The 22,740-nt window shown below is 38.2% G+C and overlaps 1 protein-coding gene across 7 annotated transcripts in view; it reads right to left on the reverse strand.

Annotated features, from left to right (window-relative positions):
- Window positions 1-22,740, reverse strand: part of ENOX1 (ecto-NOX disulfide-thiol exchanger 1) — a 361,204-nt gene that overhangs the window by 68,940 nt on the left and 269,524 nt on the right. For all 7 annotated transcript variants that reach the window (XM_064645691.1, XM_064645690.1, XM_064645686.1 and 4 more), the window contains 2 exons: window positions 21,249-21,482; window positions 10,073-10,285 (listed from right to left, as the gene is read on the reverse strand). In XM_064645691.1, the coding sequence (XP_064501761.1) occupies window positions 10,073-10,285; window positions 21,249-21,482 (447 nt within the window). The remainder of the gene's footprint in view (window positions 1-10,072; window positions 10,286-21,248; window positions 21,483-22,740) is intronic.

A 22,740-nucleotide genomic window follows, 5' to 3' on the forward strand; every position in this document is an offset into this window, starting at 1 on the left:
AACAAAAGTGCCTTAAACAACGCCTGCTGAAGTTGCATAGAAGATTGTAGTAAAGGGAAAACTAGTATATCTCCAGGGCCAGAGAATATTTGATATAGATTATTTGAAAATTATACTACCAAAGAAGAATAGAAATAAATGAGAACCAAAGCACAGACTCATCTGTAGATTAAGAGGTAGAGAGAACACTTTTAGCCTGCATTATATTTACCAAGCAGGCTATTTTAAATACATGACTGAGGGAAGGCTGAAATTTATCCTTGAGTTCAGGAGAGAAGAAGTACTCAATTTTTCCTTTGCTTATTACATTATAAGCTGCCATACATACTATTTTATAATATATATAATATAATATAATTTATAATTAAAAAAAAGAAACAAAATAGAAGCTGAAAAATAATATGTTAAAATAAAAACAAAAGTCTTTTCTGGCAGATAAAATAATCGGATTCCACGTATAATTTCTCTCCAAATTCCACCAGTTAGGGATACAGGATGAAAAGCGCTTTGCAATAAATTACTGTAAGTGTAAGGGTAGAATATATGGCAATTTAGCTCAGAAAAATTCTATAAGAGTGTGACAGTTGACATGAAGGGTAAAAGAAAAATTCCACCCATAAAATTACATTGTAAAGGAAACTGTTACAGTAAATGCATAACATGCTTTTCAAATATAGATTCGCAGCACAGGGAGGATATAGAGTTGGCATGGTTTGGGTCAGAAGCCTTTTGTTGAATTCTGACTAAGCTGCAGTCTGCCAGTCGATTTGGCTTCAAGCCCAGCAAACCAAGGAATTACAGTAGTCAAGGCTAGGTGCTGTAGTGACTGGAGTATTCAGGTCAGTTTTGGATAGGGAAGAAAATATTTCTGGCAACAGTTCTGAAAGGCATTTGTAATGAACTGAACAGAACTCAGCATTATGTCTAAGGCTAAAATTCCACGTAGGCAAACGACGTGACATGAGTAAGAGAAATGTTAGACAGATTGCAGAGTAATGAAACATTTATTATTTTAATTAATTGGGGCCAAACCCTCAGTCTTCTGGTTATGCTACTGATACTTTCACAAAAGACTTTGCCTTTCTCACATTTGCAGTTGAAAACGTGCAGCCTCTCCCTTTGACTCAATTCACATGCCACAGAGGGAGAAACAGATGTGATTGCCTTTGACTAGCAGAGGAAAACAAAAGTTGGAAATACCACCCTGGAGAAGACTGCAGATAATGCAAGGGATGGGTTCTAAAGTAAAGCATACTGTAGGTCATCAGCAGCATACACAAGCAAATGCCATTATAGATTTGTATAATGAAGATATAGATTTTGACAGCAGTGCGAAATAACTTATCTGCTACAAATAAATGGCATAGTTGTTTACATTGGTTTTGCTGAGGTTTTTAAAAAAAAAATTAAAAAAAAAAATCCAGAGGTATAAAAAAAGAAGGTGAATCACAGCTGCAACTCCATCAGAGTAAAGAAAGCTACTGTTTGGTGTGGATGCTGCCTGGATGCCAATAGGTTCCTTAAGACATAGTGTTAAGACATAGCATGATAAAGGAGCAAACCAGAGGACTTCACTATTATATCCCCAAATTCCACCTTTTTGGACAGACCAAAAGAATGTTGCTTCCAGTGATTTATCTCCCAAATCATTTTGCTGTGTGGGCGGTCAGCTTGCAAGGATGCCATTCCTCAACCTGCCCTGCTCCTAACAGCTACATCTGTACTAGTGATCAAAACCAGCCAGGGACCATTCTTGTTCTCTGAAACCAACTGGCACAAGATGCCAAGTGTCCCTGCAGCAGCAACCCTTCTCTCTCCACAAAAAAGATGCTTTTCTGGGAAACTACTTGTCCTGCATCAAACTCTGAACTATACCTACAGTGTGTGGGAAAATCCTAGCTGGCCCAGAGCAACAGCTTTCTTACATTTGAACAGTATGGGCAAGCCTGCCCTAGCTCAACTTAATTTAATCCTACAGATAAAGTCAGGGGGGTCATCCTTTATTAGCAGTCTCACCTTTTTTGCTCTCACTCTGATGCAGAGGTGTCAGCATTGCAGAGAGCAATTACAAAACCTACCAGAGGAACAAGGATGTTTTCCTCTTCCATCTACCCTGTCTTACCTACCAGAGCACTAGAAAGCATGTCCTCTCCCTAAATTATTTCTGTATTTCCCTTTGACTAGGCCTACAGTGCTTGAGACCACAAGGAGGCATGCCTGGGTTAATGGTTGATATCCCTTCCTATTCCATCTGACTCAGACCAGTTCTAGTCCATGTGCTTGCATGGATTATTAAGAGACTGAGCGAATGTTGGTGGTCTACACCTGAGTAATGCAGGAAGAAATACTTTTTCGTAATACAATAAGCAGATTCTTCCACACAGACAAAGAACAGAAAAAGTCCTTATACTACAACACATATTATAATCCCTGGTCTTGTAAGAGTATCAAACCTCAGTGTCAGGAGCCATTGTTTTCCTTTCTTCTTCTCTTGGCTAAGAAATCGAGTGAGTAACAGTGAAAGAAGGAGCATTATGGGGATACTAAAAATGCCCTGTTTTCTGTATTTATACTGAAATCTGCACAGTAACTTGTCTGAGGTATGTATATCAACAATTAGTAGTTCTAGAAATAGAAGAACACTCCCTGTTAAACTCCGAAATAAAAGAAAATGCAATTTGATTAAAGAGAGCCCAATTTGCCCTGCAAGGTTTAGCTAAAAAATCTGTCTCCAATTTAAGCTTTGAAAATCTTTTGGGTTGTGAAACGTGGTTTAATTTACAACAAAGAAACTGACAGCTGAGTGTAACTGTAAGAGCTGGTGCTGTGCCATGTGATAAATCACTTGAACTCAACAAGGCCACCTCACCTTCATGTCATTTCTCAACAAACAGAAGCCTGACATCAGACCAGCACAACACACTAGGGCAGGTACAAATGTACAGTACCTGCTCTTTCAATGCCACCATCTCACTTTACAGAATGGACTTTATGGACCTTGTGTTGACAATCAGAAAAAAACCTAAGAAAAAGCCCAACCCACACAATCTCCCCATCCCAACTCAAAGGAAGATTAAGTGAATGATGCTTTCTTCATCAGCTTGACAAGATTATAATGTACTGCATTTAATTAGCTGTTCTTTTTGTTATTTATGGTTAGACAGATTTTATTTTCAGTCCTCAGATTTAAAAATAGCAAAAGCAGGAAAAATTGGTTTTGGTAAGTCTGTCCAAAAAGAGAACTCTGTAATGAAGGAACATCATAAATGCAACCAAGCCCTGGTAGGTCCCATTAAGAGAAGGGACTCTCTCTAAGTAATAATTACACAGAGATCTTGCAGATTAGAATGTTCCTAGGAGATCAGGAGGGTTATGTTTGTTTTGCCCATAGTACAGTTTCTTTTGCTGAAGAAAAAGAATAGGGAGGTGGATGAGGAGGTTTCAACAGCCATAGCCTCTTCAGGCAATCAAAACAAAAAATCGTCTCAGACATCATATGTGGTAATATTTAGTTCTCCATACTTTATGTTACCTTGTCTGCCATGACTTGTCCTCTTCTCTCTTTTTTTACTGCCTCCAGTCTCATCTTCCTTTTGTATTTTTGTTCCCTCATTCTATGTGTGTCCATCTTTCTCTACCACATAGTCTATCCCTTTCCAAAACTCTTTTCCCGTCCCCATAACATCTCTGTCATCATCATGAACTACCCCATTTGGGACAAATCCAGTGATTTGACAAGAAGCACGACTAGTGCATAATGAAAGGAGTAAGTATTTCAATCGGTGATAGTTGCATAGGATTATTCATATTTATAAGGTTTATTCAATCACTTATAAGCAGTCTGAACAGTTTTAGATGTGCAGACCATGTGATATGCACAGCCAACTCAGGAACCCTTTTGGGTGGAACCTTCATCTTTCCTTCCTTGCCCCAGTGTCATATTCTCTTCCCTTATCCTTTATTTCCACAAAACATTTACAGCTCTGTTCTGTGAAGCAGCAGGCCCTTACCTCCATCTCTACTCAGCAAAGCATTCAAAACCAAGCACAGATTTTCATGTGACTAGAGCATACTCTTCTTTGCCTTGAACCCTGTGTCATCATCTAGAAATCTGCAATTCCAGGCAAGTGGCACGAGTTGTCAAAATAGGGCCTTAGACTGAAATCTCTTGGAAGGCAGTGCTTTTATTTTGCTATAAAGCACCATGCATATTTAATGGTCCACATTAAAAAAAAAAAGTCTTAAAAATAACAGAAGAAGAGCTTCTGTTGAAATTCTGGCCACGCTAAATCAATACTAAGATTCGTATTGACTTTAGGTGGAGTGAAAGCTACAGACAACGGAAGGAATGCAGAAATTCAAAGCAAATGAAACACAAAGGAATAAGCTACGTGAAACATTACAAGTTGCAACCACAAAAGGTTATACTGCCAGAAAATAGGGAGGAACTATAAGAATGCAAGGTAAAATATAAATGGAGTCTTTCATCTCTATTCTCTGCCACTGCCACAGCATCCTGGATAGAAATGCTTTTGAGAACATGTGTACATGAGACAGAAAATGGAAGGACAACTAAGAAAGAATAGATACCCAGCTGAACTTTACTGGACAAATTATGAGTACAGAAATGAGCCAAGAGCACACTGACTAAATGAGCTAATCAAAAGCTCATGGATGGATTGTGGATGTTATTTTGTATGTAATTTTTTTTTTAAAAATGCATCAAGGTAGAAAGTAATAGTGGCAACTAATGACATGAATGATTAATATTTTTATTTATATTATAGTGGCATTCTGTGACACCAACTGAGATCTGGGCTGCAATGTAAAAACACATTATATGACTCAATCTCTTTCTCAAAGAGCTTAATGATGACCTAAAATTTGTACATAAAGTAAGCTCATATTTTTGAATTAATCACTGTCAAATGAAAGAAAGACTGTATGACTGGACAATCAAAGAGCAGGAAAATCCTTTTAAAAGTTGTTATTAATACAGAGCAATTCAAAGAATACTTGGAAAGCATGATTGTATATAAAAAGCCTGACTGCTAAGAGAATTTTAACCAGCATGTTTTCAATAACTGTAATGAAACTGGCATCATTTTTAGTACAGTGAGAACATACTAAAAAGTGGAAGGATTATTGGGAGAAAGGAGTACAGTATGGAATATAAAGCAAATCAGATAAGACTATGATTTTAGTAATCATCATTATATCAATGTAATTTTTATCTTTTCTAAAGCAAGAGAGCAACGTCTGATGTGAACCTGTAATGAGAAAAACAAAACTGCTGCCAATCACTTTTGGAAGAAAGCTCAAAAAAGATTTTTAACATTTTCTTAATTTTTTTAATATTAAAAATGCAGATTCTATCTGTGAAGGCACTGATAATGTTAAAACAGATTAAATCATACCCAGAGAGATCAGAGAATGAAAATGAAGAAACCTGAAAGGAGGAGAATTTTATTCAGTCTGTTGAGAATGCTTTTCCCTTCAGAATTATTTAACTTCAATTTTTTTTTTTATTTTTTTTTTTTGTGGAGGGGGATGAGGTGAGAATTCATATCAGATACCTACCAGCTATTTGATAAAAAGTCAGTGTAGTCTAACACAACACTGAAGTCCTTAAGTAAAAAGAGAGGAAAACTCGAGGTGACAATTCAGAGGTTCCCAAAGAGGGGCACATGACACACAATCTTCTCCCCAGTCTTCTGTTCTTAATGGACAGGCCTACTGAATCAGCTCAAAGTTGTATCTAGCTTCACATCTTGTTTCACAAATAAGGGCTCAAGATGCTTAGTAACAAACTAAGCAGGTAAACTGCATAATCTCATAATCCATAGAATCACAGAATGGTTTGGCTTGGAGGGGAGCTTAAAGATCATCTAGTTTCACCCTCCTGCAGGTTGAAATCCTCCACTAGACCCGATTGCTCAAAGCCCTATTCAACCTGCTCTTGCACGCTTCCATGGATGGGGTATCCACAACTTCTCTGGGCAATCTGTGTCAGTGTCTCACCATCCTCCCTGTAAAGGTTTTCTTCCTAATATCTAATCAAAACCTACTCTCTTTCACTTTAAAGCCATCCTCCCTTGTTCATGGTTACACTGGACATCAGGAAGAATTTTTTCACTGAAAGGGTAGTTAAGCATTGGAACAGGCTGCCCAGGGAGTCAGAATCCCTGAAGTGTTCAAGAAACGATTGGACATGGCAGTTAGTGCTATGGTTTAGTTGACATGGTTCATTCAAAGGTTAGACTCAATGATCTTGGATGTCTCTTCCAACCTTACTGACTCTACGAGTCCATGACAAGGAAGCAATCTGGCCAGGGGGCTCCATGATAAAAACCACCCTTCCATGAACACAAGAAACTGATTCATAGACCCTGATTCCTATTTCCAAAGTCCATTGAAGAGTCCTTAATTAGTAAAATGGACAAAAATGACCAAATAAGTAGGTGTCATAATCTGCTTAGTACCCAGCCATGGGGTACTTCTCTTAACTACAATGTCTGTGTAATCTATCCACTTGTATACTGGGACACTTCCACCACCTTGTGTGTCTGACTCTTGAGATATCAAAATAATTTTTGAATGGGATTTTAGATTTTCACTCACCTATAGGTACTTTTGACAATGTTGTCAAGGGAGATTGCACCAAATAGTCCAAAACCTCAATAAATAGACAAAGTTTACAGTGCATGGAGAAGAAAGTCAGAGGAGAGAATTGTAGCTTTGGTGTAGTCTAAAAACGGCCCACAGACCAACACAGATGTCTCTAGGGTTCCCATTTTCCTTAAACATGACGATCAACACTGGTAAATCTTAGGCTGAAAAGGTGGTTTGGGAGGAAATGAAATGGAGATGAATGAAAAGTCATGGAGCAGTGTCACATGTTATTAAGATGTGGAAACACAGTGGAAGAATTTAGAAATCAAGACACAGACCTACCCAAAATTCTGGAAAACAATCTGTATTTTAGGCACAGATTCAAATATTGAAGAACTAGGTAATTTAATAAAAAGAAGGAGTGGACATTTTTCTCTCTTTATCCCTTAAATAACTGAAGAAGTACCATAACAAGACTAAGACAACCTGCAGAACTTAAATCAGGTGCTATAAATTTGTGGTGTGACAGCAGTAATACACTTTATTTCATAGCTAATTCTGGCACAAGTATCTTGGTCAGATAATTAATTCACATGCTGAACACTTGACACAAATTTTTAGGGGTAATCTGCTTGATAATCTTCTAAATACCTCCAGGCACAAATCTGTAGCAGCGATTTCAATACCTGTACTTCTTTAGCAGTTGGGCCATAAGCTGAAATGTTCTGGCCACAGTAATCCTCATTAACAAGAAATGTTCTCACTTTTTACTGAGACCCTCACAGACAGTGTGTGTGTGTGTGCATGTGTGTGTGTGTGTGTGTTCCAGGTGAGTGCACTTGAAGCCCATTTTATTTCTTTTTCACTCTCTATAACATTTTTTGCTACAATGCTGGCATTTTTATCTAACTCTGAGTTCTCCCCTTATGCTATATCCTTCTGTATCAAGGCTATACACAGTTAGTGGGATTAATCTACTCTAAATAAGGCATGTAAAAAGTTGAACATCTGGTTCAGAGCTAGGCCCCTGTGAATCCTCTATGGATAGCAGAGAAAAAATGGGATATCCAAGGGATGATTCATCTCACTGGAAGAGCATCATGAGGTCAGTTTGATGACTCATTCCCTGGAGATTCTTATTTTTCTTTTCTAACTGCAAAGAAATCTCAGAATGGTCAGCTCCAAGTTGGACTTCTGACCTAGTTCATGACAGAGTAATGCCACATTATATTTTAAAAATACTGTAATATTTATATCAAATGGCCACACAGCTGCAGCATTAGCCTAGACTTTTGGATCCTTACTGCAGAACAGCAGAAGTGAGTTTTTGTCATGCTGCAAAATTTAATAGACCACACACACCTAATTTGGACATCTAGGACTTTCATAAAGCAACTGACACATTGTAACCAATTCTGCAGGACTGTGGAAAAACAATGGAAAAAGATGCATGAAAAACATTCCTCAGATCAATTAAAATACAGATTAATTCAAATTTCCTTAAAAACGGGAAGCTCATTTCACAGTCTCCATGCTTAGCAATCTTAGGCATATACATGTGTAAAGCAAAAATATCATCCATCTGTTCGCATCAAGTTTGCAAAGAATTTTAATAAGACACATTAATGTTAATAATGGCCAATGTTTCTGATGTTTATAAAATAACCAATGGAGAGCATCTGGAAAGCTTGTAAAATTTGTTTTTATAATCCACACAGTGTAACACCTTTCCCTGAGGATGTTTTTTTCCTGACCTTGTCCTCCTTGGCCAGATTCGCCAGAAACTTTCTTCTTCCAGGCATTGCTGGGACACTGAAACTCTTGTTTTTAAGCCAGACCTATTTCTGGTTTTGTAAGTTCAGCATTCAGTACATGACAGGAGCAAAACAAGATAGCCAAAACTGCAAGTTTCCACCTGAAACTACAGGGATCTCTATTTCCAAAGTGACAGATGTTCTACAACAGTTGGTGACAAATGGGCTAATTTAGACTGATTTAACTAAAGTTCAGCCTGCTGACAATGAGGGATTTTTTTTTAATGCAGCTGAAGAAGGCATTTCTGAATGCTAGAGCTGGCTGTGGCACACAAAACTACAGAGGCCCTGGTGTGAACTGAACAGCACGCCATGCATGGTGTCTGCATCTTTGTGTCTCACACTGCCTTTTAGATGCTAAATGGAAGACAATAATGCCTAGCAAATTACCAAGGGAATTAGCTGTCTTTAAAATTTACTCACTGAACAGATGTCCACAGAAATCAAATGTCTTTGGCCCAGAATTTTTCTTCCTAAGTTCAGGCATCTAAACTCTTAAATTAGAAGGACATGCCCTGGGATGAATTGGTTTTCTGAGATGCTGAGCTTACCATAACATAGGCAGAAAGCTTCAGGGGTTTCTCTCCTAAGCTAGGTAAGTCCATCCAAGCATGTGCCTTCAGCCCTAACTTTTGAAGGATGCCCACTGAGGGACCAGAAATGTATTGCAGAAAAGCCTTTAAGGCTTATTTTTTTACATAAAGGTTAGGGATATGATTCAGAAATTACAATGCAACAGCTGCATTGTTCTCCATCTGATAAATTGTCTTGGGCTTTTTTCTTAACTTCAGGCTTCAGATTTCTGAGTATCATAAAGCCTCTTGCTTGAGCAGCCATGAGTAGACACATTAAAAAACAGTAAAAATTAAATTAGTTTTCTTTCTCATTTTTTTTCTTGCCTTTTCCTTTCTTTTCCCCTTTCTTCTCACATTTTCACCTCCTTCTCTTTTCTTCTCTTCTCTTTGCCTCCCTTGCCTTTGAAGAAAACTTCTTGTCAAGTGTCCCAATTATTGTTTTATGAGGGAACCTCATTAAGGTAACTTCATTGATTATATTTCTATGCTAAGGAAATTGCTGCCCAGCAGTAGATATTTAAGACAGTTTATCTGCCAAATTATTACTGGCATTGTATCAGTCAAGTAGTCCTGATGCCAGCAGCAGTACAGCATTTTCTTCTACTATGGAGGTGGCCTGCATGCTGGCTTCTACTGTCTTTTACCTAAACCCAGGTTAAAAATATTACCTAATTGTGCTCTATTCTTTAATCGACCTAATTAACTAGCTTGTGCAACGCACAAGCTACATATCCCTTCTCTCAAAAAGCGCAAGATATTTTCTCAGAGCAGTGAGGCTTCTGTCTGGTCCATTCTTGAAGTGTCTACAACAGTAGACAGTAGACATTATGCATAGAGCATGTCTTCATCTAATAATAAACAAAACTACTGAAATTTTGCTCACCTTGAATAATAAGCTCTTAGGAATGGTCCTTGATCCTCCAAATTGCCATAGAGTATGGAATAGGATATGAAGTAGAATATGACTGCATTGCAACTACTTACCCCCAAACAAACAAAATGATAAAAAAAACCACTACCACCACCACCACCATCACTACAACAACACTGGACAAAAAGGGAGTTACTTACATTGAGTGAGGATCCCTGTTAAGGCATTTTTGAAACTCTCCTTGGCTTGCTCCATTTCTTGCTCATGAGCTGCCTTTTCGTTCATGAGCCGGCGGACGTGGCTGTTGGCTGACTGCACCATCGAATAAAACTGGTTTGCTGAGCGACGATTCACCTCGCCTCGCTCAATCCAGGTAAGCAGCACTGTGATGGCCTCTGAAAATTTGCTATCATCTAGAACAATCAAAGCACAGGTTTCAAATTGCAGGCATAAATATCCTGCTGAGAACACATTTTCTGCTCCATGTCACATTAAAATCAGCATAAATCTTGCTTGCAGTATATCATTTTGGGCAACTTTTGTGCCCTTTGTTCTATCAGATGTAAGAAGCCAATATAGCTATGTGAAACTACATAAATCTTCCTTCAAGCCTTGTCTTCTCCTTATTTTAATAGCTTTCTCAAAACAAAAAGCACCCTCCCCCTCTTCCCTGTGGCCTGAGTCCTTGCTTTCACAATGTCTCCCTTAAGCCATTCAGTGATATGGAATGACCTTACAGTGGGAGTGAAGAGACCTCTGTGGTACTGAACTCACTGAGAAAACGAAATGTGTCTGTGTTAATCTGGTCAGCTGAGAGCTCAGTCTTAGAGCTTGGGCATACTTTTGTCAACAGAGTTCACATTTATGTTATTTTTATATATTTACTTAATTAATGAACAGTGTTGAGGTTGAACAATTCCTCCTCAAAACACTGATTACTTACAAGGAACTGCTTTGAACAGATGATGTGCCTGTGCTTGGTTTGTATCATTTGTTTTGCATTATTTGTCTGTGTTTTGCTTTATATATTTTTTTAAATGATTCTAGATGAATCCAGGAAAACACCTGGATTAGAGCTTCATGTTTACCATTCAGGTAACATAAGCTGTATTTTTCTGCATTAAGACTGCCAAAACTGAAGGTTAGATTTTGTGCACTCCCTCTCCAAGTAATCTTCTTTCCTCTGACAGTGCTCTCAGCTTCCTCAGAAAACTCTTAGCACAGCATCCATTACACTTCAGGCTTCACCAGAATTAAGAGGAAACATTTTCTTTTAAGTCCCATTTAGGCTGAGCTTCAAAAAAATGTTATTACAACAGTATGTTCCTGTGGAACCATTTCTGTGCAATTCAATCTCATTTTTTTCACCAGGATTCTATTCTATAAAACTTCCATTTCTCAACAACTCATTTTAAACATCTCATCTAGTCTTTTTGGTTATATTTCTTTATATATATTTTAGATGGCAAGTATACCTTTCTCTAGGAAAAGGTATATGGTTATGGTGGGAAGAAGTACTATAGCTATAACCAACAGATACTTAAAATAAAAATTGGGAAATACTAAAACCAGTCAACTGTGTTACAGAATACAGAATCATGGGACGTAGTTTGTAAGACTCTGCTTTCTATGTACAAAAAATAATGAAATACTAATTCTTAAGTGATTTTGGCTTTTATTCTGAATCAGTAATCACTTCCCTAAAAGGTGAGGAGCCTAAAGTACAGAGAGGACTAATGCCACACTCTGTGTCCACAGCCTCTGAAGAGATTTTTAACATCTTATTAACTGAAATATGCTTTCAGCTACAGCACTAAGATTTGCTCTCCACAGCTGAATAGGCATGTTCACCCAAGATCCTTGAAAAAAATTTGCAAAATAAGAGCATCATAACACTCTCCCTGTGTACAATGATGTATCTGTTGTAACTTAACATTAACATGTGATTCATTATCATCATTCATTAAGTAATTGCCCATGGGGAGGAAGAGTCAGATGTGCATCTTTTTATTCAATATTGTCCCTTCAGATTAGACTCCAGTTTGGAGCTTTGCTGGATACGTATGGAGCAGAATGTATTAAGTGGCTGAGGGGTGAGGTTGTATGAATATAGGCCTCAGAAAAGCCAAATTTAAAGAAGACTCCTGCAAAGTCTCCTCATTGCAAGAAAACACAAAAATAAGGCTCTCCAAAAAACTGCAGCTTGCTGAAATGCATGGGAACTGGATGTCAAATACTCCTTACAGCCAAAAACTCATCTCTGGAACACAATGTTTATTATAATTACAGTAGTAAATAAGAATAACGTATAATGGCTTCTGGCAATTTTAGAATGCAATTTCCAGCAGTCTGTAGTCAGATCACCCTGCGGATGGCGCCAGCCTGTTAACAGCAAGCATTGGGCTGATTGTGAGTAGAGAATAACTACAGCAGAACGTTCCTCTTTTTATCTTGTAGACATTATTATCTAAATCGTCACACATAATTTATCACCCAATACGATAGTAGCACTCAGTCTAGGTCCAGACATGAACAGCAAAGTTGAGAGAAATGATGCAAAGAAGCACCTCCAAAGAGCTACATCGGGATCTGTGAAGAAACAGTGTGCAGATCTAAGCAAAAATGTTTCAGAGATGCATTAGGAAAATCAGTTGCACAGAAACATTCACCGTTTTTCTTGCTTTAATCTCTCTCCAGTACACGTTTGTGTGTTGTTTTGCCACAGAGTTTCTATTAAATAAAAACACCTCTAGTTTTGTTGTCTTTTTATCAGGCACAGTAGGTGTCTAAGGGGTGTTCATAAACATGCCATCTTTCTGCCACATAGATTCTACCCATTTAAAAGGGCATGCTGAAAACCTTTTTTCAATATACTATACTTCCAGGGAGCTGCAGATGTCTATGGGACTGTTATAGTTAATTCACAGCTCTGTACTAGCAGGAAAAAATCCTTTCATTGGTAAACATCAGCATCTTCATTGATTACACAATTAGAAGACACATTCAAAAATGCTAGAGGGTAATATATGCACAACAGGAGCATATTAGTTAATAAAACCTTTTCTCTACAGTTTTAAAATTTCCTTATTTCATCTTCATTTCTAACTTCTATATTCTTGAGTTCACTACTCAGTGACTGGCATTAGGTAACTCACCATGAATTCATTTTCTTCATCCAGAATACAGCGACTCTTTCTGAGGAATCAGAGGTTCCCTTAGAAAATCAGATTTTTATACCAGAATGTTCATTTATTTTTTAGTTAGTAGATAAATAGTAGAAGAAATGCAGCAATGGAATCTAATTTAAGCAGAGCATGAACTGCCTTATGATTGCAGCCATTCATTAAAAAATAAAACAAAGCAAAACTCCTAATTCTGTTCAAAATTATTCCCTCATGGTAGGAGGCACATAATTATACACTGTTTAAAAACACACTCTTCAAATAAATTCCTTTATATAAGACATGTTCCCATATGTAATTGTTCATTTAAAATGAACTCACGGAGAATTATTTCTTGCGCTTAGAGCTCTTTTCTCCTCCAAGTTACAGCATATTTTAAGCAAATAAGGTAGGCTTTATCATTTCTGTTTTAGTTGTCTATTTAATGGCGAGGTGAACTGTGGCCCAGAAGTGCCTGCTTCCCTCCACCAGCTGTAAAGGAAGCCTGGGATGGCCTGCTCATATATAGACATCTCTGCAACAGATGTCTACATTTGGTCAGACTAATCCTAACCATTACACAAGTGCACCTGTTCCAGAACACCTACTCAGCACTTGTTCACCTGTGTGTTCTTGTACTTGGATGTTCAGTCCTAACACAAGCTGTGATGATGCTATGTCATTTTAAGATTACCCATCTATCAATGATGGTTTGCTGGGTGTCTGTCAGTAGAGATTTCCAGGTGCTGCTAGACCCATTCACAAGGCTCCAAAGGTAAGGTATTTAAAATTCCTCTTACATCAACTAAGGATATTTGACCTTTAAATCCTAGCTCACAACTTAGACGAAATGAAATATAAAGAAAAGAAAATGCATCCCCAGAGCTGCCCAGGAAATTGTTAACAGGGATATTTCTACGAAAAAGGGGAATAATTGTTGACAAATGTCTAGCATTTTTCTGCTTGTAATTTGACCACCTCTAAGCAACCCCAAATGGAATAAACTTTTTAATTGAAAAAGCTATGACAAGAACTGTTGCAAAATGGTTTACTGGGAAAAGGTCTTGGAAATAGACGTTTAACTTTTAGCTTACGGAGTTTCCCTGGTGTAACACAGGGCAGAATTCAGCTCAAAGTAACCTGAAATGTGACTATTTATCTCTCATTTTTAAGCACCTCCAAAAGGTGCTTTCACAACTTGGGTGATGGTGTCTAAGGCCTTAGCCACTAGAAAGGAGATGGACTAATCTATCACTCTGAAGCCAGGCATTCAAACACTCTTATTACTATAATTTTTACACTTATAGATATATTGCAAATATAGCTAACTTTATATTTCTGTATTTCAAGAGTAACATTGTATGCTGGACTTCTAGCTAGGAGAAAATCAAACACTGGGCTACAGTTTGCTTTTAGTCTTGTTACTAGATTCTCAACCCTGGGCTTTCTCAGATGTTTGAAAATTATCTGAGATAATTCACACAACACTTGGAACCTGTTTAAATATAGCAACCCTTCTATATTGTTCTATGGGTCATGGTGTTGTCCAGACTCAGCACTATCTCTTGTCTCTAATCTTGCTCCCATAATACACTCTCCTAGACTTGAGACAGAGCTGTTGCTCTTTACCCTAATGACTACACCTAGAAAGCTCCCATGCTGTCTGTGTATGTTTTGGATTGCATTAATGATCTCATTTTTCTCTGGCCCTTCTGTAAGATGCTAAGTTCTGCCCTTACCAGTAGAAATCCAGTTAACAAACACTCCTGTGAGCACTGAGAATGACTGTGCTGCAGGGCATGCAGTGAGGCGAAAACAGTGGTGGGATATGTCCCACCTATTTTGCCTCTGATTGACAGCCTGTCCTCTGTCAGTCGTAGCAGCGCCATGGGAAGATGTGTTTCCTGTCTCATTACCACCTGCTCAGCACTACCCCTTTGCTCATGGTTACACTGCCCTCAGGTCTGCCTGAATCTGCTCAGCTGATCGTACTCCAGTTCCGGTTTGTCAAACTGGGCCCAGTTCAGCTATTACAGGAAGGTGGCATAGTCCAGTTCAGGATGCAAACTTCTTCCTTCCATTTAACTGCAGCCAGAGGAGGATGCATGGCCAAAGTTATTGTTAATCTGACTTCTGATTTGGTAATTTATTATAACTATAACTAAGATTTCTGAACTGCAGAGACTGAATTCAATACAAAAAAGAATAAACCACAGCAGGTGACTGCTGTGGGTGAATCAGGTCAGGATAAAGGTTCATTAATCTCTCTCATCAGAAGACTCAGCCCAACTCCCTTGTGCATCAGGAACAATTTGCTTCCCAGGACACACCACTTCTGGTGCCAAAATGACAATCTATTTTTCTCTCAGCTTATGAGCTTCCTCTGTACAGACTGCCTGTCACTGACCTAGAAATGTAACTCTTCAGTCTACTACCCTCACCTTCTTTTTTTTTCCTGCTCAAATTCCTTATATAATTGTGCCATACAACACACACATCAGTCTGTTACTTTGGGATTAATAACATTTTTAACTCAGTGGCATTGCATAATAAGTGAGACTCAAGAAATACAAATTCTTACTGCCAAAGGGTTCTTTTAAAGAATGATTAATATCTACTTTACTATTTCTTAAATAGCCTTAACTGTGTGGTATAACCAAGAAACTTTTTCAGTTATCCAATAAATGACTAGCTGACACCAGATTTGACTAAAATATACATACACATTCACTAAAAGATACATTAAAAGGTACTCTCTCCCCTCTGTATCATCAAACTCTTTCTTTCTTTCAAATTAAATCACACAAGATTCTTCCTGGGGTAGGTGTTTCATGTGAGACACTGAAATCCATTATCTTCTCCTGCTGATGCCACTATTTCCAATAAAAAGTAATTATGAGGGTATTGAGTTTCCTCCCTATTTCTCAAAATCACAGCACAAACTTTAAGATCGGTGAGCTGCCGTTTCCCAATTCATAGTAGTTACTTTGAGTCATTTTGCAGTGTGGTATATTTAACCTAGCAGGTTTACATTAAAACCTTAAAATCTGCATCAATACAATACAGCTTAGGTGATGGAGGACACTTTTAGCAAAGCACTTAACAGTGAGTGTACTTCTTGTAGGCTTTGGGAGGAAGGTGCCCAGGGAATTGGGTAACCAGGCTGCTGATAGCTGAACCCAGCCTTATGCTCTTCTGCCAGCAGACAAAAGTGCCCTTGCACTGTACCTGATCACAGCCCCTGTGCGAGGCTCTCAGAGCCAGATGTATTGTGTCACAGCAGATGTCAGCAACATATGGAAGAAGGAAGGAGAAAATGATAATCTAAAACCAGGAAGGGTGAATGAACAGATTTGATGCTAAAGCGTTGAAACATATCTGTTGTAGGGCTCTGTCCTGATATACCACCAATAAAAAAAAGATTTTGCTAAAAAAAGGTCTGGAGTCTTTCAGCAGCAATTAAACCTGGCATTCATTGGATTTGTTCAGAGGATCTCACTTTGCCTCCCCTTCTGACGTAGCCCTGCACTGAATTTGATCCTCTCTGGGTGAGACTTGCCTCTCTGGATAACCGCACTTTTTTTGCTATGCTCCTCGAGTCTGGCTCTGAAGCACAGGGTGACAATGAAAGCAGCCTGGTTTTCTTCTCAGTGAAATATCCTATTTCCCAAGCAATTAAATGTCGTTTATATTTCAAATTACGTGCAAGAGTTGAGATTCTCAGGCTTGATGTTACCTGAATCTTGCACAAGATGCATCCCTAGTTAGTTCATTCTACTGTAACTGCCATCTATTTATTTAAATTTCCAATCTGTGCTCTCTTCAGGGGATAATACAGAGCCTGGCAAAGAAGCAGCTTCCCAATTTTTCAAATTATATTTTTTAAAATGCAAAACCACACAAATAACTTCCTTGTGCTCAAAAAGAAACACTGTATTTAAAAGGAAGGTAAATTCCAGCGTATTGTATATAACTTTCAGATATATATGTCTTCTTTGCTCAAAATACTTTAAAAAACGATATTCAGATATAAAGAGACATCTTTGTTAGATGATGGAAATATGTAGCTACCTAGAGCAAATAAGATAGATGTAGTATTTTAAAGGAGCTTATTTACAAGAAGTGATTCCTGAAGATGATACCATTAGGTACAAATATGCTTGAATTAAGAAAACCATAATGTTCGAAATTCTGCTTTGAAACACAAATGCCATAAGCACACGAATTAAAATGTTTTGTTCCAATGCACCTGACAGAGCAGCATTCCACCTAAAGGGTTCAGCCTATCTCCAGTTGTGTGATGTTCTGGGCACTGCAATATTCAACTGTTTATAAAACACCCAGGAAAACAGATGTCAGAGCATGCAAATTTGAACCTAAATATCTACTGACACATTTCACTGTGCAGTAATAAGGCATCTGATTTAATGCTGAGGAATTAAAATCTCAAAGACACACACAAATGCTGCAATGAACCACAAGAAAAAAAGTCACCTTTTTGTAATATAATAGCAGAAGACAGAGTATTCTGCTGGTTTTGTCAAAACAAGAACTGAGGGTCTATTCTCGAAGGCTATTTAAGGAGGCAAATAACATTTACACTTCACTGTAAATGACCTTGGATTCCCAGAATTCACATCTATGAATTTATTGAGGTATTTCCTCAAGGAAACACAAATGAGAAGGAGCACATGTTGTTCTCCATGTTATCCATCTAGCTGGAATGCTGGAGCTCATTTCATTCTGATAATTGAGGTTCAGGCTAATGACATGAAAGGTGCAGGAAAAAATGTCCACTCTGGCAACAAGGAGTGAGTTATGAAGGACTTAATTTGAAGGACTCTGAAGATCTTAATAGATTTAAAAAAAAAAAAAAAGGAAAAAGGAAAAAAGAAGAAGGAAAAAGGGAAAGGGACAGGGACACACACATAAACCAACACTGTCTGCCACGCTCGAAAATGGAAAGTGGTGAAAAATTGCACTGGTCCATAGTTTGACAGGTTTTCCTAATTTCTGAATAAATCAAGCATTCAAACCAAGCTCTTTGCAGATATGAAAGGGTTTGTGGTAGTCCACAGGGAGGAGGAAATGGAGATCATGTCATAAACCCTCATGCTTTTGCAAGTGTACAAGGCCTCACATGCAGTGGGGTCCCAGTCCCCGTCACTAGGCAGTGCCTTCTGAGGAACGGGTACTTTTTTTCTGAAGGTCCATACCAGTAGAGAACCTGGCTGAAATTTTATAATTAACTTGTGTTTTCAACTGGCACAAAAGTTCCTCTATATTCTCTCACCCACAGTTAATGCCAGGTGACTTCAGCACGTGAGAGGAATAGGAATATGCTGACAACACTGGGGCAAGAGTTTCCAGCCAAGTCTGGTACACAAAAAAAATGATTTCTTAGTCTTATGCTGCAGATTGTAGAAGGTGAAAACAGATATTGCCATCTCTGTTACAGACTCGGTAAATATCTAGACCACATTAGGGGAGTAGCTGATGAACCTACTTCATCCCTGCTCAACATAAGATTTCCTTGCTGTCAGGAATTTCCAAGGTTATTTTGACAACAAAAGTTGCTTGGATTCAGACCAAGTTGTCTACATCTGTGATTGCAAAGCAATATCTTAGGATGAGAGATATTTAGCTATTTTGGCTTGCTTTTCAGCTAGTGCTGCTCTGTGAACTTCTGGAGGCACTGCAGGAGCTGAAACCTGCATGTTGGGCACCTGCAGCTCTGTTTCATGAGCTGGCAACAGAGCTCAGGAGTCTTTTGAAGTGGGTACCATGGCAAGGTCATGACTTTCCTTAAGAAAAGAATTGCAAAGCATCTGCTCAAAAACCAGTCTTTCAAGGTAAATTCTGCCAAGAGCAGTTATATTCTGATCCTTCTTTACTTTAGGATGAATCATCCAGGCTTTTGCAGCAGTGCAAATCTGGTGATACACAGAAACCCGAGGTTTTGACTCCATACAAACACACTCTGTGTGTGTGTATATACACACACACACAGAGTGTGTGTGTATGTGTACACATATATATGTGTATATACATATGTTTATATATGGATGTGTACACACACACACATGTATGCTAACTTCACTGAAGTTCACATTTAAATTGTGAATGTATGATGATGGTTGGACTCGATCTGAGAGGTCTTTTCCAACCTTAATGATTCTATTCCTCTATGACATGAACTGCCCTTTGCTAGAGTTAAAGCATTTTCTCCAGTGTTGCTTTATTTCTTTTTTTAGGATGTCACAAAGATCTCATGTGGTGAATCCATGTTGCCCAAGGGAGGCCGTAATGTTTGACACTACTATCTTATAGATACTGCCTAAGATGCCTTCGGAAATGTAGACCAGTATAATGACTGAACCCCACCTCTGCTTTCTATAGTACCTAGCACAGGAGACAACTCAAGCCCAGTGGGAGGAGAGGGTGCTTTTCTGCATTCTCCATCCCCAGCTATCTGTACTGATTCAGGGCCAGTGCCATAAATCTCACTACAAGGCTACTGTTAATTACCAAAGTTTTTAAAATTGCAATGTATTCTTTTGCTGGGTTTTAGTGATTTTTAATCAATGAACCTAATATTTTGTTTTCTTAATTTTCTTTATATTTAATTATGTATGTTTCTGAAAGCTTATTTCCAGAGAAATAGTCATATACATGGTGTTGGTCTATATTTTGCTCAAGATATTTCTATATTAAACTCGTGAATATATGTCAAGCTCTGGTCAAATTTCCCTCAGGAGAACCCAAGATATAAATGCTTGGAATAGATTTTAATTAAGTATGGAAACTTCCCAGAATGAAAAGGAAAACCCTTCTAAATATAGACATCTTAAACATCTTGCAAAAACTCACATTCAGTTGCCCCAGGCAATGAATGACTAGCCATATGGAAGAAATTGTCCGGATTTCTTGCATTTTCTGGCTTAGTTCAGGAAACCTGTAGGCCTTACTACATAAAGAAAAACTTCCCTAAAACAGATTAACTCCTAAGATATTCAGCTGAAAATAGATGGATCTAAAACTGTATTGGAAGCTAGATAAGAATTAAAAATTCTTATATTAGGGCCTCTTTGCTCCTTTTCTCCTGGTCTATCAATCCATCTGGGTTATTATACCAATCTGCCAGTTACTTAATGAATTATTTAATAGAGGAGTGTATATGGTGAGAATGACAGTCAACCAAACTAATAATACACTGAGGTAGCAGCGACAAATAACAGCAATCAATGCAGTACTCAAAGAGACAGTAGGGTGCATCTCTGCTCCATGCTCCAAGGAGAAAACACTTTGCACTGTCCTTCTTCAGCTTCCCAAACATGTTTCATAGTTAGAACAGAGACCAGTGTGATGACAGCTAGATAGCCTAAGTCTGATCTAGATAATTCTGAAACAGTGGCAAGAATCACAGCTTCTTATGACCTGGCACACAGTAATGCGTTTGGCCATCATGGGGGAGAGAATGCCAAACATAATTGCTAAACACCTAATGAAAACAAATACAAGGGGTGTGAAGAGTTGTTTACTTGTTATTTTTTTTTATATTTCCAAGAATAACTTGATTTCTTTGCGTCTTACTTTCTATGTTCACTATTAAAGATGAATCCTCAAAGTGCAGCCTTGAAAAATACTAACTTAATAAGTGCGCCTAGAAATAAACAAACAAACAAGAAAACAAACACATACCAAAACACAATGCTATCTTGCACAAGTAATTCTAACCCTAAAGAGGGAATGAAGGAATGGATGGCGTGTGTCAGAGATAAGTTGTACCACTGCATCTGAGGGGCACTTCAAAATGCAGCCTTTGAGGGCAATTTAAATGCCAGGGACAGTCACATGCATGTGAGGTAGTAACCCATATGTCAAGGACTAAAGATATTTTAAGAATCAGGCCTTTAATATGAAGAAGGATCCTTGCAACAGGTTGTCTTATGAGAGCATTTCCAAGGTAGTATTTTGAAGGCTGTGCTTTAGCTGTTAAAGCAAAGGTAGACAGACAGATGTCATACATTTCTAGCAGGTGGGTGAGTATCATTACCATTGGCATAGAAATGTCAGAAAAAGCCATTTCAATGGGGGAAAGCTAACAGGGCAAGTAATGAAATACACTGGAGAGAAAACAGCTCCTCTGCTCTGACTTCTGGATGGCTCCCGCATTTAAGGAATAATAAAATGAGAAGTAGCAAATGCTGCTTACCTTTCAATTTTTCAGCCAGCAAAGCAGCTTCGTGTTCAGAATAATGCATTATTGCTGGAGGTGAAGGAGGGCGCAGTCTGTCTTCTTCCATTTTGCGTCTGTGGCGTTCTTCTCTGGCCAGCATTCTTTGTTTGCATTCCCATTCATAAAAGTCATCTCTTGCCTGAGCAAAATCAACATGGAGGCGACCAGAATCCTTTTTGTCTGTGCTAGATCCTAATCTCATGCGGTAACCTGAAATCAACAAGTAGAACTAACTGTTGCAGGATTTATTTGCTTAAATTTTCTTACTCCCCCCCCTTCAAATGTAGTCAAGTAAAAATGTACATTAGCAGATTCCCGCATATCTATGCAGGATCTATCAATCATCATATTTTCAGAAGAAGATAAACATTCGTCCACTCATTTTTCTTCATAATTTTCCACACTACCTATCAACACAGTAGATACAGAATTCACATTCCTGTTTAGAAGTGTCCCAAAATATGTAATTTTTCAGCGTGATGTCCCCAACTATTAAAAGTGTAAAGGCCAAGGAAACAAAAAACAACTACTAAATAACATCTGCTTCAGTCTGAATGTAGTTCTGCTTCTCCTGATCCTACTGAGATGATATTGGATTCAATGCTTTTCTCCAGCCTGCCAAAGGAATTGGAAGTATGGGGAAAGGCTGAATTTTATAAAAACCATGACTACAGGTGATTGTGAAAATTGTGCTACATAAATTACTGTGCCACAAAGAGGGTGGTTTCTTAACTACATTGATGCTAGATCTCAAATTTTGAGCCTTTACAGTTGCAAACACAATTTTCCAATTCCCTAGTGGAAATAATCCAGCAGTAAATATAAACCACCTACAAATTAATTGAGTTCATCATTCCTTAAAGTAATTTTTAAAGTATGGACAGATTGATTAGACATTTGAAAGATCCCTTTCAGAAAAAATAATGAAACCCATCGTGCTTCATCTTTAGGGGTATTCTACGTATTCATAATTTGGTCAATGCATCCTATGCTAAAGTTAGCAGACTGCAAAGGTTTAAATCAGGCGCTATGCAGCAGTACAAAAGGACCCTGCTCTGAACTAAAATCCTTGACTACTGTCAGAGGACAACCAAATCATGCCAAAGCTATAAGGGAGCTTTTTGTGACCATACTTGGTCAACTAATTTTTTCCCAAGTTTTATTTCCAAGCCTGAAAAATATGCACAGAGCAGTTTGTCTAACCTTTAAAATGCCAATTCAGAGAAAATGTAAGAAAATACTATGTAGAAAGCTGCAGACAGAGCCTTCAGATATGGGTGGAATTAATCAGTCTACACAGGGTAGCTCTAATTTCTCCATGCCAACCCCCTGCAGTGGACTCAGAAGGAGAACAGCCCAGAATAGACTTCTCAAATGATGGGATGCTGCAGAGATGAACTCTGTGCTAAGCTGGCACATATAAGGCTCTTCAGAAACACAAACTTCTACAACCACTGCGTAGTAACTC

The sequence above is a fragment of the Pseudopipra pipra genome, chromosome 2, assembly GCF_036250125.1.
Source record: "Pseudopipra pipra isolate bDixPip1 chromosome 2, bDixPip1.hap1, whole genome shotgun sequence".
NCBI lineage: Eukaryota > Metazoa > Chordata > Aves > Passeriformes > Pipridae > Pseudopipra > Pseudopipra pipra.